The sequence below is a fragment of the Fusarium odoratissimum genome (assembly GCF_000260195.1).
Source record: "Fusarium odoratissimum NRRL 54006 unplaced genomic scaffold supercont1.1, whole genome shotgun sequence".
Lineage (NCBI taxonomy): Eukaryota > Fungi > Ascomycota > Sordariomycetes > Hypocreales > Nectriaceae > Fusarium > Fusarium odoratissimum.
The window spans coordinates 1,880,868-1,894,433 of NW_022158687.1; the positions used below are offsets into that span (position 1 = coordinate 1,880,868).

The 13,566-nt window shown below is 49.4% G+C and overlaps 4 protein-coding genes across 8 annotated transcripts; 1 reads left to right on the forward strand and 3 right to left on the reverse strand.

The window, feature by feature from the left end:
- The first annotated feature begins 47 nt into the window (after positions 1 to 47).
- On the forward strand, positions 48 to 1,442 carry FOIG_00662 (20S proteasome subunit beta 7). Of its 2 annotated transcripts, XM_031196970.1 has the most exons (3): positions 48 to 298; positions 363 to 510; positions 559 to 1,442. In XM_031196970.1, the coding sequence occupies exons 1-3, from the start codon at positions 269 to 271 to the stop codon at positions 1,164 to 1,166; spliced, it is 786 nt and encodes a 261-aa protein (XP_031072737.1). In that variant the 5' UTR covers positions 48 to 268; the 3' UTR covers positions 1,167 to 1,442. The 2 variants fall into 2 exon arrangements, with proteins under 2 accessions (XP_031072737.1, XP_031072738.1); XM_031196971.1 differs by having other exon boundaries at positions 48 to 510.
- Positions 1,443 to 2,286: 844 nt separating this feature from the next.
- Positions 2,287 to 5,811, reverse strand: FOIG_00663 (glucosamine-fructose-6-phosphate aminotransferase). Of its 2 annotated transcripts, XM_031196972.1 has the most exons (4): positions 5,320 to 5,811; positions 5,011 to 5,081; positions 4,590 to 4,821; positions 2,287 to 4,447 (listed from the first exon to the last, which is right to left on the reverse strand). In XM_031196972.1, exons 1-4 carry the CDS (start codon positions 5,322 to 5,324, stop codon positions 2,656 to 2,658), a joined length of 2,100 nt encoding a protein of 699 aa, XP_031072739.1. In that variant the 5' UTR covers positions 5,325 to 5,811; the 3' UTR covers positions 2,287 to 2,655. The 2 variants fall into 2 exon arrangements, with proteins under 2 accessions (XP_031072739.1, XP_031072740.1); XM_031196973.1 differs by having other exon boundaries at positions 4,590 to 5,081.
- Positions 5,812 to 8,650: 2,839 nt separating this feature from the next.
- FOIG_00664 (26S protease subunit rpt4) lies at positions 8,651 to 10,537 on the reverse strand. 3 transcript variants are annotated; one of them, XM_031196975.1, is made up of 5 exons: positions 10,460 to 10,537; positions 10,073 to 10,305; positions 9,624 to 10,010; positions 9,112 to 9,568; positions 8,705 to 9,045 (listed from the first exon to the last, which is right to left on the reverse strand). In XM_031196975.1, exons 2-5 carry the CDS (start codon positions 10,281 to 10,283, stop codon positions 8,925 to 8,927), a joined length of 1,176 nt encoding a protein of 391 aa, XP_031072742.1. In that variant the 5' UTR covers positions 10,284 to 10,305; positions 10,460 to 10,537; the 3' UTR covers positions 8,705 to 8,924. The 3 variants fall into 3 exon arrangements, with proteins under 3 accessions (XP_031072741.1, XP_031072743.1, XP_031072742.1); XM_031196974.1 differs by having other exon boundaries at positions 8,651 to 9,045; positions 10,073 to 10,537; XM_031196976.1 differs by having other exon boundaries at positions 8,651 to 9,045; positions 9,624 to 10,537.
- A 642-nt stretch (positions 10,538 to 11,179) lies between these two features.
- On the reverse strand, positions 11,180 to 12,716 carry FOIG_00665 (uncharacterized protein). Its single transcript, XM_031196977.1, has one exon. It carries the CDS (start codon positions 12,262 to 12,264, stop codon positions 11,686 to 11,688), a length of 579 nt encoding a protein of 192 aa, XP_031072744.1. The 5' UTR covers positions 12,265 to 12,716; the 3' UTR covers positions 11,180 to 11,685.
- Positions 12,717 to 13,566: the final 850 nt, after the last annotated feature.

Genomic DNA, 13,566 nt, shown 5'->3' on the forward strand with positions numbered 1-13,566 from the left:
CAATCACTGCCCCAGGATTGGCTTATGTAATGCCCCTCCACATTCACCCTATCCGCTGGTCGCAGGCTGCCGTTGGACGCGACAGTGAGGTCAAGTCGAGCAAGGCTGGACTAACGAACATCAGCTCTTTCAACTCCATCATCAACTCATCAAAACTGACGACGACGAAAACTATACTCTATACGTACTAAAGATCTCATTCTCTCACGTCGAAGTAACGAATATCCGCGGCATTTCTCTCTCCCCATTTCATTCAACTGCATAGACCATGGATCACCGTCCGCAAGCTTGGGGCCGTGTATGTGCTCCCAGATACTACACCTTCAAGCATGGCTAATTACAAATAAACTGACCTCCAATAGCCTAGAGACGATGTTTACGGTGCCTACGATGCCTCTTTCATGACCGATAATGGTCCCAAGCAAAACACCCAACAGCCCATCGTCACTGGTACCTCCGTCATCGCCGTCAAGTTCAAGGATGGTGTTGTCATGGCTGCTGATAACCTAGGTCAGTTGTATCTGCGCCGATACCTGAATAGAAGCTAATTGTTCCCAGCGTCATACGGCTCTCTGGCCCGATTCACCGATGTCAAGCGACTCCGCTCCTTCGCCGAGTCCTCGGTCGTTGGCTTCAGCGGCGACATTTCCGATATGCAGTATCTCGACCGCCATCTCATCGACCTCTCCCTCGACGAGGCCTACACATCCCCCGACGCTCCCCGTCTCAATGCCGCAAACCTCCACCGCTACCTCGCTAAGCTGCTTTACCGCCGACGCTCCAAGTTCGACCCTCTGTGGAACCATCTCCTTGTTGCTGGCCTCGACGACGATGACAAGCCATTCCTTGCCGCTGCCGACTTACTCGGCAGTACCTACAGTGCCCCCAGTCTGGCTACGGGTTTCGGTTCCATGCTAGCCCAGCCTATCATGCGTCGTCATGTTCCCGACGAGGAGGCCGCTCAGAACTTGGAGAAGGAGGAGGCTATCAAGATCATCAAGGAATGCATGAAGGTTCTATACTACCGCGACGCTCGCAGTTTGGACTCTTACTCGATGGCTGTCGTCACAAAGGAAGGAGTGGAGCTTACCGATGGTCTGCAGCTCGAGGCTCAGAGCTGGGCCTTTGCCGAGAGAATTCGCGGATATGGTACTCAAACTGTCTAAATCCCGTGGCAGGTACTGAAATGGGAGGACCGAGTGACGAAAGTCAGTCACATTTTAATCAACTAGGGAGGCTGCACAAGATACAAGCCAAAACGGCTTGATTGCTGTTACTTTAGAGAAGATTCAGCTGGTACAATCATGATGATGATAATACTTGACAATATGCAGTGAACTTCAATAAGCCACCGATGAAATTCCTTTCCCCCCTCTCGTCCAATAGCCTGGGAACAGGTCAAGACAGGGGAAATGGTAGAGTTGTAAGAACACATCACATCTCATCATTCGAGAGCATGTTTGATGATAGGATATTATGTGTCTCCTCTAGCCCTATGCACTAGGTTTCGTGTATGTGGTTATAAGATCTCTGCCACAAGTCTCAACTACAAACAAGATAGCTCCTGAGTTAACCCAGTCCTCTATTTTCGCTACACAGAGGTATATGGTTGGGATTCTCGGCTATTATAACAACTGATGTTTAATCCAATGCCCTGACTTGTATACTGTTTAAGGAGGGAATAATCTTTCTTTCTTTCTTTCTTTCTTTCTTTCTTTCTTTCTTTCTATCTATCTATCTATCTGTCCTTTGCATTTATGTTAGGGGTGAAGCTTCTTTCAACCTTATGAGCATGACCTTGCCAAAAAGGCCATGCAGCGTCACACAAGATAAGATACCGAAGTCTTGGGCTCTAATGAGTTGATATTGTATATGAGCGGTAGTTTTCTAAAAGTGATAAGAGATTGAAGGCGAGGGCCTAGTGTTTAATCCCGTGCCCATTGCGCCTAAACCTGCAGGGAGACCTGAAATTGGAAAGCTCCCTGACATCTGCCAGACCGACTGGAAAACAAAGCCAGCAATAGAGGCCCTAAAAAAAATAAATAAAAAACTTTGGCACCCCCAGAGTTGCAAGCAGTTCGACATACCTGCTAATGAAACGATTACTAAATTCCCCCGTTGTTTTGCCAGGGAGGAAATCAAGAAAGGGGTTTGGACCTTGCTCCCAACATCTAGGACTACCTCATGCTATGCGGCGAACGATGGTTCAGTTCGCTGCATGGTCGAATGTAGAGATCCAATGAGGCTCTCCATACGCGATTGCAGACGCAGCAGCATTCACAATTATTAGATACCAAATTTATTGTCAATTTGTAAGACTTGATATTCGTGATTACGTTGCCTAGAACTAATGTATCGTAAATAAGCCAACGTGCCTATTCAGCCTCTTCTCGAGGGTTACCATCTAATACTGACCACGACCAGCCTGGTCCCTGGCCTCCCATTTATTCATTTATTTTTGCCAAACACTTCGTTCCATGCTATCCTGGTAGACAAAACACAAAATGCTTGACCAACATGTTCATTGCAAGCCAGTGCAGTCCAAAACCCAACTCCAAATTTCATCATAAGCCTCTTGCAAGTAGCAAAGAGGAACCCAAGCAGCCGCCAAACTCATACTGTACATCGACCATCAGTCAAAACACAGTAACGAGCTTACTCGACAGTGACCGACTTGGCCAGGTTACGAGGGAAATCAACGTTGAGACCCTCAAGAACGGCAAGCCAGTAGGCAATGAGCTGGAGAGGGATAACGTTGAGGAGACCCTGGAGAACGTCGACCGTCTTGGGGATCTCGATCTTCTCGGCTTCAGAAGACTTGAACTCCTCATCAGAGGGGTTGCAGATAACGATGGGCTTACCACCGCGAGCAATAACCTGCTGATAGGCGTTGAGTGACTTCTTGAATAGGTCGTCACGGGTGAGAATCATGATAATGGGGAGGTTCTCGTCGACCAGAGCCAGGACACCGTGCTTCAGCTCACCGGACATGACGGCTTCGCAGTGAAGGTAGGAGATTTCCTTAATCTTGAGGGCACCCTCAAGAGCAGTGGAGAACTGGCTGCCACGGCCGAGAAGGAGGAGAGACTTCTGGTTCTTGAAGTTCTCGCAAAGCTTCTTGATGGAGGAGTCAAGCTCGAGGATGGACTTGATCTGGGCAGAGACGTTGGAAAGACCCTCCATGATCTCCTCGCGGCGAGCCTTCTTGGAAGCACGGTCCTCGCTCAGAGACAGAGCAAACATGACCATGGCAATGAACTGAGAGGTGTAGGCCTTGGTGGAGGCGACACCGATCTCGGGGCCGGCGTTGATGTGGACACCACAGTGGGTAAGGAGAGAGATGGAGGAGCCGACAACGTTAACAATACCGACAGTCAGGGCACCACGCTCCAAGCAGTAGCGGAGAGCCATGAGGGAGTCGGCAGTCTCACCAGACTGAGAGACGAAGACGCAGGTGTCGTCACGGAAGACAGGGGCCTGTCGGTCGAGGAAATCGGAAGCCAGCTCAACGGCGATGGGGATCTCAGCAAGCTCCTCAAAGACACCACGGACAGCCATGCAAGAGTGGTAAGAAGTACCGCAAGCAATGAAGATGATGCGGCGGCATCGGCGAATGGTGGAGATGTAAGAGCGGAGACCGCCAAGGGTGACGGTCTTGTTGGCAATGTCGAGACGACCACGCATGGTGTTGACGACGGACTCGGGCTGCTCGAAAATCTCCTTCTGCATGAAGTGGTCGAACTTGCCCTTCATGATCTCCTGGAGCTCGAGCTCAAGGGTCTGGATGGTTCGGACGTTGGAGCTGCCATCGGCCTTCTTGAGGCGGTGGATGTTGAGGGAGCCCTCGTGAATGTGGGCAATGTCATCATCCTCGAGGTACATGACCTTCTTGGTGTGCTCGACAATGGCCGAAGGGTCAGAGGAGAGGAAGAACTCAGTGGGCATGGGCATGCCATCATCAGTCATGAAAGCACGAGACTGAGATCGGTGGAGGAGAGACTTGTCGGCGGCACCGAGAAGGCCAGTGTCGGGAGCAAGAAGGTCGTTCTTCTTGATGGCAACATTCTGGGAAGCAGCCTCGGCGGGGAGGGCAGCGTTCTCGTCAGAGTATTCAACATCGACAAAGTCGACCTTCATGCGACGCTCGGTCTTGACACCGATGACGAGAGGAGAACCCTTTCGGGCGGCGATAACCTCATGGGGGTAGTGGACGGACTTGATGAGAAGACCATAAGCACCCTCGAGCTCCTGGATAACGGCCTTGGCAAGGTCGGTGAAGCCAATGGAGGGGTGCTGGTCGTGGATGTACTTGGTGAGCTTTGCAATGCACTCAGTGTCGGTCTCAGTCTCGAACTTGAAACCCTTGGCCTGGAGAAGAGTCTTCAACTCCTTGTAGTTGGTGATGATACCATTGTGGACAACGGTGAACTCCCAGTTGACGTCAGATCTGCATTCAAGGGTTTGCAGTTAGCACACCGTGTTCAAAATCACTCTCCCAATTCAGAACTGATCTTCGCATCCTCAAAATGGAACAACGAAGATCAAGAATTAAGCAATCGGGTTGGGAATTTCGGATTTCTCAAACGTACCGGTGAGGGTGGCAGTTGGTGGTGGAAGGAGGACCGTGAGTAGCCCATCGGGTGTGGGCAATACCGGCATGTGAATCAAAGATCTTCTCGAGGTCGAGGTCGGACTCGTCAATGAGCTTTCGGAGCTTGGCGACCTTGCCAACCTCCTTGAAAGCGAGAACCTCCTTCTTCTTGTCGCCGTCGATGGCTAGACCAGCAGAGTCATATCCACGGTACTCGAGACGGGACAGACCTGTTTGCAAAAGGCTGTGTCAGCAACACGAATCTGGGCGCTGATCCCGCGTCTCACCAGTGCATGGCGGGGCGGGGCATGGCTGATGAAAGGGGTGATGAGGGGCAGCTGAGGAGGGGGAAAACATGGGCGCAGCCCATGATTATGATTATGCTTGTGAACATGAGCATGGGATAAGCAATAACTGACCGTTGACAAGAGTGTCGAGAATGAACTTGCGGTCCTTCTCCACCAGGTAGTTGATGTATCCGAAAATACCACTGATCGTAATGGTTAGCTATTGTTATTTTGTTTCACCAATTGAGCCGCGGAATTCCTTCTTTGAGGCCCAGCTTCTCTCTCCCATCCATCGCCTTGAACCATAAACATCCATCCCATCTTAGCCTGCGTCGGTCGCAAGCAAAGAATCGGTGGAAGCTCGGTGGCTGGCGGGGCAGACGAAAAGGCTAGGCGGTAACAAAGGCGGTGACGGCGACGAGGAAGAGGAAGCTTCCTTACCACATGTTGACTGAGCTCTTTGCGGTAGAAAAACGTGGACAATGGGTTCGTTAAGAGACGGTCGGTGAGAGCAGAGCAGAGCCGATAGCGAGCGGATATGTGTGGGGGAGAGTGAGGGAGAGGAAACAGGCGGAAGAGTTTTGGGGATGGGGTATCAAGAAGCAATAAGGTGTAGATGAGGGAGGAGAAAGAGGAGAGAAGAGCAGAACAAGAAAGGTGAGGAGGGAGGAGGAGATGGTTGTATATGTAGTCGTTTGAGCTCCAGTAAGTCAGTCAACTTGCCTTACAACACTGGGTGAAGGCGAAAGGCGGGCAGAGCGGTCTCCGTAGAGGATGGTCCCAGCTTCCCATGGTGTGGAGTCCCTGGCCCGCACCTCAGTGAGGTGAGCATGGAGGCTAAGCTCCCTAATGCTTAGGTATACTCCTCTATAGTTCTCGCTGAAAAGTGACCTGCAACTCAGCAAGGTCTCTCATTCACTTTTGTTCTGCATGCAGGCAGCTTGCTGTCCTGGTGGGCAGAGTGGGGTTGAGGATGACAGTAGCGGGGGTATTTTCGACAGGGCCCAGACAGGGGTGAGAGATTCCATGTTTTTGGTTTGGTCTGGTCTGTAGGTATTTTTATCTGCTCGCTGGTCTCTTTACGGACAATTTACAGATGTTGAGGAACGAACGAACTGGCGGGAAGTGGGCAAGACAGGGGAGCGGTAACAGAGGAATATCATGAGAATACCTACATACATATCGATAACAACCACCTCCTCCATAGCAACTGACCCTGAACTGTGAGGGGCGGTTCGCAGTTTGAGATGGTTCAGGGATACCGCACCATCAGGCGTTTTGAGTTGACTACCTGACCTTGGTCTACAGTTGATGACCTGCCATCATCATACAGCTGAACCAACAGATGACCAATTGATCCTGTTACACGGCATCTGTTATCGTAAACGTGGCAGTAGCTCGCGGCTGTTGAGACGTTAGCTGGAACAGAATGGAAGCCATTGTCAGCCGCGGCTAATGGTTGTATAAGGGTCCAAGACCAAAAACCACACCAAGGCTTCGCCCGCCTCTGGTTGCTTTCCAATGCCTTACGCTCAGACTCGTAATAATCTGCAACAACTACATGTCGAAGTTCTAAGAATACCGATCGCTGTTTGCCTCGCTGGATCTAGCCCGCGCTGTAATGATTCCAGGGCCTGGAAGGCGGTGCCTGAACACCCTGGTGCAACTCCAGGTCTGTCACAGTTCAAGTTAGATCGTGAAGCTTAGGTCCCGTTTACCTCTCTACCTTCGTCATGGCAACGCATCTCGCCGAGCCGCATGTACAGGTGTACCTAAGATGTATGGAACTAACAATAATCTCACAATCCCATTAACTATAGTGACGTCCCAAAGGCAAGTTCCTGATCTACAAAGCTAATATGCTTATGAACTTTGTCTCTTGTACTTGGTGCGGGAAGTAACTCTTGGTAAAAGGTAGCATTCTCTTTTTCACCGCACTCCTTTTAAGTCGAACCATGATCTTTTCTGATGTTACCAAGTTGTTTGTCACTTATCATATCTGCAGAACCCACCACAAACATCGTCATCCACCACTCCTCCGCCTCCACCCTCACTAGACCTACAGCACACCTAAACCAGCCTCACGGGGTTCCCGACTAGCCCGAGCCTTGTCAACACCAACAGAAGAGCGGAAACTTGCAGCTCGTTTCAACTCGTTCTACATTCTACCACTTAGAGGCCAGAAAGAGAAACGGCAGCGTTATCGTGAAGCGAGAGATCTGCGCCTCCATACGAGAAATGTCTCCCCCACTCGCGCCTTTGTTCGTTCGTATTGACTCCCGGCCTAGCCAAGGTCTGAGGGACTCTCAGTCACTCACTCAGTGTTAGACTGCGGAAGCTACCAGTCGGCATTGGTAAATCCCCTGCATCTCTTGCTGTGGAGGGGTGCATATGCAGACATGCAATGCGTGCCCCTGAATTCGCCCGTCGTTTTCTTAAATCCTGAAGCTTATGCTTCCCACACGGTGATGACTCTGAAACATATGGCGTCTATGCAATTGAAGATCAACAGATAGATAATATCACTACAACAACAAGTACATAGCTGACACTGACTTTCTCTGGGGGGGTTCTGTAATCATGGGTACCTGGGCAGTGATGCATTGATGGTCTTAGCAAAGTTAGCATCAGATGGATCGTCCCTAGGTCGTGGGTCTCTCATCCAATACCTTGTGTTTGTGCCTGTGTCGATTCGAAGTTGAATCAGTTCGCTTGGGTTCACTTAAGATTTCACAGCCTCAATCGCCCCAACCAAAAAAATCAATCTCACTAAGAATAGCAACCCGTTCTAACTAGCGCCAACTCCGTTCCGCTCGGCGTTGTTTCCCATCTCAAGTGCAAGCGCGCTTCTTGGCTTGTTTTTCTTCTTCTCGATGTATTCTAGCACATGTTTTTCTCCGTAACATTCATTCCTATCAATCTTGTTTTTCGGTCTTGTTTCTCTTGATTCGCCTTCCGCCGTCGGTTGAGTTGCCGATTAACTAGTTCCGGACCTTAACCAATATATGCGTTGCTATTGTTAGCATCTCGTTATATACGTCATCTTCCCCCAAAACTGAGACCCCCATGTTAAAGATATCAACTCCATGCCTCTCTCCATTTTAGCCTTGCCGTTATCCTCAGGCTTGGGTTCTATAGAGATTACGCTCGCTCTTCTTCAAGGGTGAGCTGTAGAAACAGACCATCCAGCTCTCTGACATCAGCCACGTTGGCCTAACAGCGTCCCCGCTGAGCAGGGCAAGTTCCCACTGTCATCATTAAAGGATGGTGCTTAAGGTGAACCCTGGTCAGTCCTGTTGATGTGGCTGTTTGTTTGTGTGAAAAGGAATCCTTTTACACCAAGTATCTATCTGTCCTTTCTTCAGCACTAACAACCAAGAAAAAAGAGTGTTGAGAATTAAAAATCTATAGTACGATCTATAGCACATTATCAGAAAAAAGTCGCCTTTTGTAGAACCAAAAACGCCAAGCTGAAAATGCCCCTCAGTCCTAAACTTAAAGATGCCATAAGCTCCCTTATCCCGGTGTTCTTGACGCGACCTCACTTCAGCCGTTCATCTTGACTACTTGCTTACTACTACTAGTGGTATAACAGACCTCATCTTGCATAATTCCATAATCTTACTCCCTCCTGAGCCTACTTTGGCCAACCGACAGTCTCACTCAGAAGAATCAGCCTTGCGAGTCAAGGTGGTGGTTTCATGGCATCTTTAGCCTCTCACCAATTGTATCAACACCTTGCGACACAACTCGTGGCAAAGGATCTGGCTGCTTACGTTGCAGGCATTGGCATATGAATCTCACGCTCGTCAAACATGTATTGTGATAGTCGCAAGAAACTTTCCTGCTTTTCCTGGACGCCATGTACATTCCTGCTTCTGGGGCTGAGCTAATCTATCGCTGTTTGCCCTGACTCTATTGTACAGTCTCACACGGATTACCTAGCAACGCTGGACCCATCAACTTCCATCGTCCTTGGGTTTCCGTGCACCTTTCCGCTGTTATGTCTATCCATCTTGGTCTGGCATGACACACCCTTCCGCCGCTTACAGCTTCTGGTACTCAAGCTTGCCCTCCAACTTCTTGGATTCTGCGACCTTGCGAACAGCCTTGTTGAAATCGTCCTGATTGATCGAGTCTCGGTAGTCCTTGATAGCAAATAGACCGCTGTATGCATGTCAGATTCATTAAGCTCAACTTCTTTTGCTTTACTGTGTGGGGATGAAAACTTACGCTTCAGTAACCACATTTCGCAAATCAGCACCGTTGAGCCCGTCACTCATCTTCACCACACTTTCGAAATCAAGGTCTCCATCGACTACCACGCTTTGTGAGTGAATCTTGAGAATCTCGAGGCGTCCGACCTCGTTAGGCAGAGGAATCTCAATCTTTCGGTCCAGTCGACCAGCACGAAGAAGCGCAGGGTCCAATGTGTCAGGTCGGTTGGTTGCCATGATGATCTTGGTTTTGCCCAGATAGTCGAAACCATCCAGCTGGTTGAGCAACTCCATGAGTGTTCGTTGAATTTCACGATCAGCACTGGTGCCCTCGGAGAAACGACGACCGCCAATGGCATCAATTTCGTCCATGAAAATGATACAAGGCTCATGCTCCTTGGCATAGCCAAACATCTCACGGATCAGTCTTGCAGATTCTCCAATATATTTATCGACAATAGCGGAAGAAACAACTAGTTTACTGTCAGTGCTACCATTCATGTAATAAGATCAGCGCGTGACCCATACCCTTCAAGAAGTTGGTCTCTAGACTGCTAGCAACTGCTCGTGCCAGTAGAGTTTTTCCAGTTCCGGGAGGGCCATACAACAGGACACCCTTGGGAGGTTTGATGCCTACTCGGAGGAACAGTTCGGGGTTCTTGAGGGGAAGCTCGATGACTTCTCTAAGTTCTCGAATCTGATCGTTCAGTCCACCGATACCAGCAAAGCTGACTTGTCCTGGGTCCTCCAGAGACATGTTGTACACCAAGGGGTCGACTTCGCGGGGAAGCATTCGCATGATGGTGAGTGTCGTCATGTCGAGAGCAACGCGGGTACCTTGCTTGAGCTTGACCTTGTCGACCTTTGATCTGCATCCGACAACATATCGTGGTCCCGATGAGGCCTTGACGATAACTGCGAGTATAACCGTTAGTATGCGTCCATCTTGTACGAGTCCACATGTTGTTCGCCCTCACATCGTTCGTCATCAAGCTGTTTCAGTACCTCGCCGATGATCTGTCCCACACTCTGTAGCGCCTTGATGTTGTCCTCGGTCTTGTCAAACTCTCGCTGCATGTCCTTGATTTCTAAGCGCAGATTCTTGAGCTTTGCCTCCCATTCTCGCGACTCCATGAGTTTCGTGCGGTAGGAGTTAAGGGCAGCCTGGCGCTCGTCTTCGGCAGACATTGTGAATAACTTTATTCCGATCCTATTTTCGTGAGTTGTATGTTGTTAATGTTTCTTCTTTCTTGACAATTCGTCGGTCTTGGGCGTCGTCTGTCGGGTATCGAAAGCTCGGTTTATATTGACGGAAAGGTGTTTGGATGGTGATGGTGGTTGCTCATGGGAGATAGAGAGCTTACCTCACCAGCTGGAGCCTTCCACTAGCGGGCTCGAGCTGCACCGGCAGAATCTCGGCATATGCTACGCGCAAAGCTCCCTAGTTACCTGACGTATCTCATCCAGCTTAGGTAGTTGAAGAAAACAAAGTAAAGCGTGACTCAATCTCTGAATGTCTACACTGTGACAATGCATAGAGTGTGATAGATCTCGATTTATTTGGCTATTTTACCTGCATCTTCTTTTTTCTCAAGTATACTGCATACCTATTAAAATACCATTGAGTCCACTGGTGAGCCTAAACTGTTCACTATTTGGGGCATACCACCCTACCAACGTATTTTGATTATTTTGTCAGAGCTTTATTACCTACCCTGCGTCACTCAGTCGATTCTTGGAACAGTGGTACCTGAATAGAGACAACGATGCTGTAAAAAAAAAAATTTAATAAATATATATTGCATTTGGCTATCGAAGCGAATGCACCTCTCATTGATTCTTTGCATGTAGGACGTGGCTAGGTCATAGTGCACCATGAGCGGCAATACTTCTCAAAGTTTGATGCAACAAACCATCATGCGCCCATCGTCACTACCCTGCATATGAGCAGCAACCTACACTGTTGCACTAAGGTATACCGGAAAGCAGACGTGCTACTGAGATATAGAAAGACACGGTACAGTTAGCACGCATAGGTACATGTTCCTACATATCAGGTCACTCACCACCTGCATGGCATTTGTGGATGCAAATACCTTCAGCATTTCCCCTAGGTAGTGGCCGATTTTCCGACCTCAAAGACGATAGCATATTGAGGAATTTCGTAGCTCTCATTATGTATCTAATTTACTCAGAAACATGATTTTTGGTACACCCCGACCCAACCTTAAGCTTTGCGCGCATAGCGCATCGTGCCTATTGCTCGTTCGTCCTAAAGATGGACAAGGTGTCGGGAAGAGCAGAAGGTGTGCCGATTTCAAAATGAAGGGCCAGAATACACCCAAGTGATGGCAAGGACCAAGAAATTGGCTAAATGATCCCTTAAATAGCTGGAGACGGCTTGCTGATGATGTTGAGTTGGGCATAGGTCACAAAAATATGTATCTTCGTCATCCGACTTGGCATCAAAGGTCACAATGTCCTGGTGAGAAGTAGTTTACCCAGAAACGCAGCCCTGGATGTACCAGCGGCTGTTCGAAGCACCTTGACTTGCAGTGATAATTTTCGAGTCGAAGTCGCACAAACTGTCTCAGTCCTTCTTTTCACCCTCGTCGTCAGTGGTCGCCTTCTTGGGCTCACCCTCAGCGTCGAAACCGAGTGCATCCAACTCTCTAATGAGTTCATTGATTTTGATGACCTTTGCGATTTGCTCGGGGAGTAGAGCCTCACCACCTTCCTTCTTGTTCTTGAGGTCCTTAGCCTGCTTCAACTTCTTCTTAAGATTTCGGGCCTTTTTCTCGCGCTCAACTTCGGGATCGACTTCCTCGGGCTTGGTCTCTTCCGCAGGGGCTGGAGCATCACCCTCTGCAGCCTTTGCCTTTTTCCGAGCCTCACGACGCTTGGCGTTCTTGTTGCTTGCAGCCGAGCTTTGTTCGGAGCCCCCTTCCTCCAAGCCCGTGGCACCTGGGATGCCAATCTTCTTACCGCGCTCGCGAAAGGCCTCGGCAGTGCGGTTCTTGTAGACTTCGACATCCTCGGGAGGGCGGTATCCCGGACGAATTTTGATAGCTTTCCGGGTACTGCCATCTGCGCGGACAGACTGCGGGATCTCTCGGTCACCACTGTTCTCGTCGGTGACAATACCCGCGTTCGAGGGCTGCGAAGGCATTGCGAAAAAGAGATGGAGCGGAGGGAGAGCCAATTCAATTCAAGAGAGCGCCTGAGTCCGACGCTGGACGTTGTCGCAGGCGAACAGGGTTTGAAATCTGCTCGGCAGGTACCGAAGCAGGTTGAGAGCTGGAACTCGGCTTGGAGGGGTCAAGATAGAGGAGGGGCTGCGAGTGGCTGAAAGCAAGCAGCGCCACATGCATGTGGCTACATCTGGGATGATACAGGATTATGCACAGATGCAGCCTTGATTGAGTACCATTGCATGATTTATGCATTGTAATTGTGTTTCATCATGTTGCCTCGATTGTGTGCCAACCCATGATCACATTTGCCCAAGCACGCCTGTGTCCTGTTGGGGAAATGTCGGCCAGGGCTGTGGGAGCCAAGCTGTTAAGTAGTACTGGACACAAGCAACAAGGGAGTATCCCTGCTAACTGAGCTTATTTGAGCCGGGGCCCTCTCATTGGTAGATGTTTCGAGCTTGATGCCCTGCAGGGTGCCTTGTTTCAACCTTTCCTCATGTAAAACGGTAAAAGGACGTATGCCCACGTTGCAGATGTGCCCTGGTGTAAGCGACATAAATCCTCTGACCTGTCGTGTCTGAAGAGTGCCTACGCAGCCTCACTTCCTAATTTTCTTATTCCTCAGCTTTCTTCTCGAACGTGTCTCGCTACATCATGAAAAGCTTTGCTGAACTATGAGGGTATGTTGATAGTTCTGGATGATCTGGCTGGTTATCATGTAAGACCACAAGAGAATGGAAGGATCTTCACGTCCTACGTAGCCCATACGGAGTGCAAAAAGCCACATGCTGTACATGGCTGGACCCCCCTGTGAATGGAAATGGTGTGCTGCCACAGCTTAAGATTAACACACCGTTATTTGATGAGCGTTGACCAAGGCTTCTTGCATAACGAGAATGACTTTCACATATTTGGCCCCTGTCAAATCACTGCAATCAGTCACTGGCTGCCTCATGCATAGGTCGTGGCAGGTTGAGAACCTACGGAATTACGCCTAATGGCAGCCTCTCGCACGACTTTGCTTGTGACAGGACGGATACAGGTCAAGGCTCGCCTCCGCTAGAAGTGTAAGCAGTGCTGTTTGGTGAGTGTGTTGGTCACATCAAAAATAAGGTTGTTTGAACCAGATTGTGTGCTTATTAGGCATATTGTTTTGTTAGGTATTTTTTATGCCACTTCGTGTTTGGAGTTTGATATTCGAGACTTTCTCCCAAGTGTTCCATCTTTGTTTGCGTATCACTACCGAAGACTTGACCTATGATCAACTAGCTTTATCG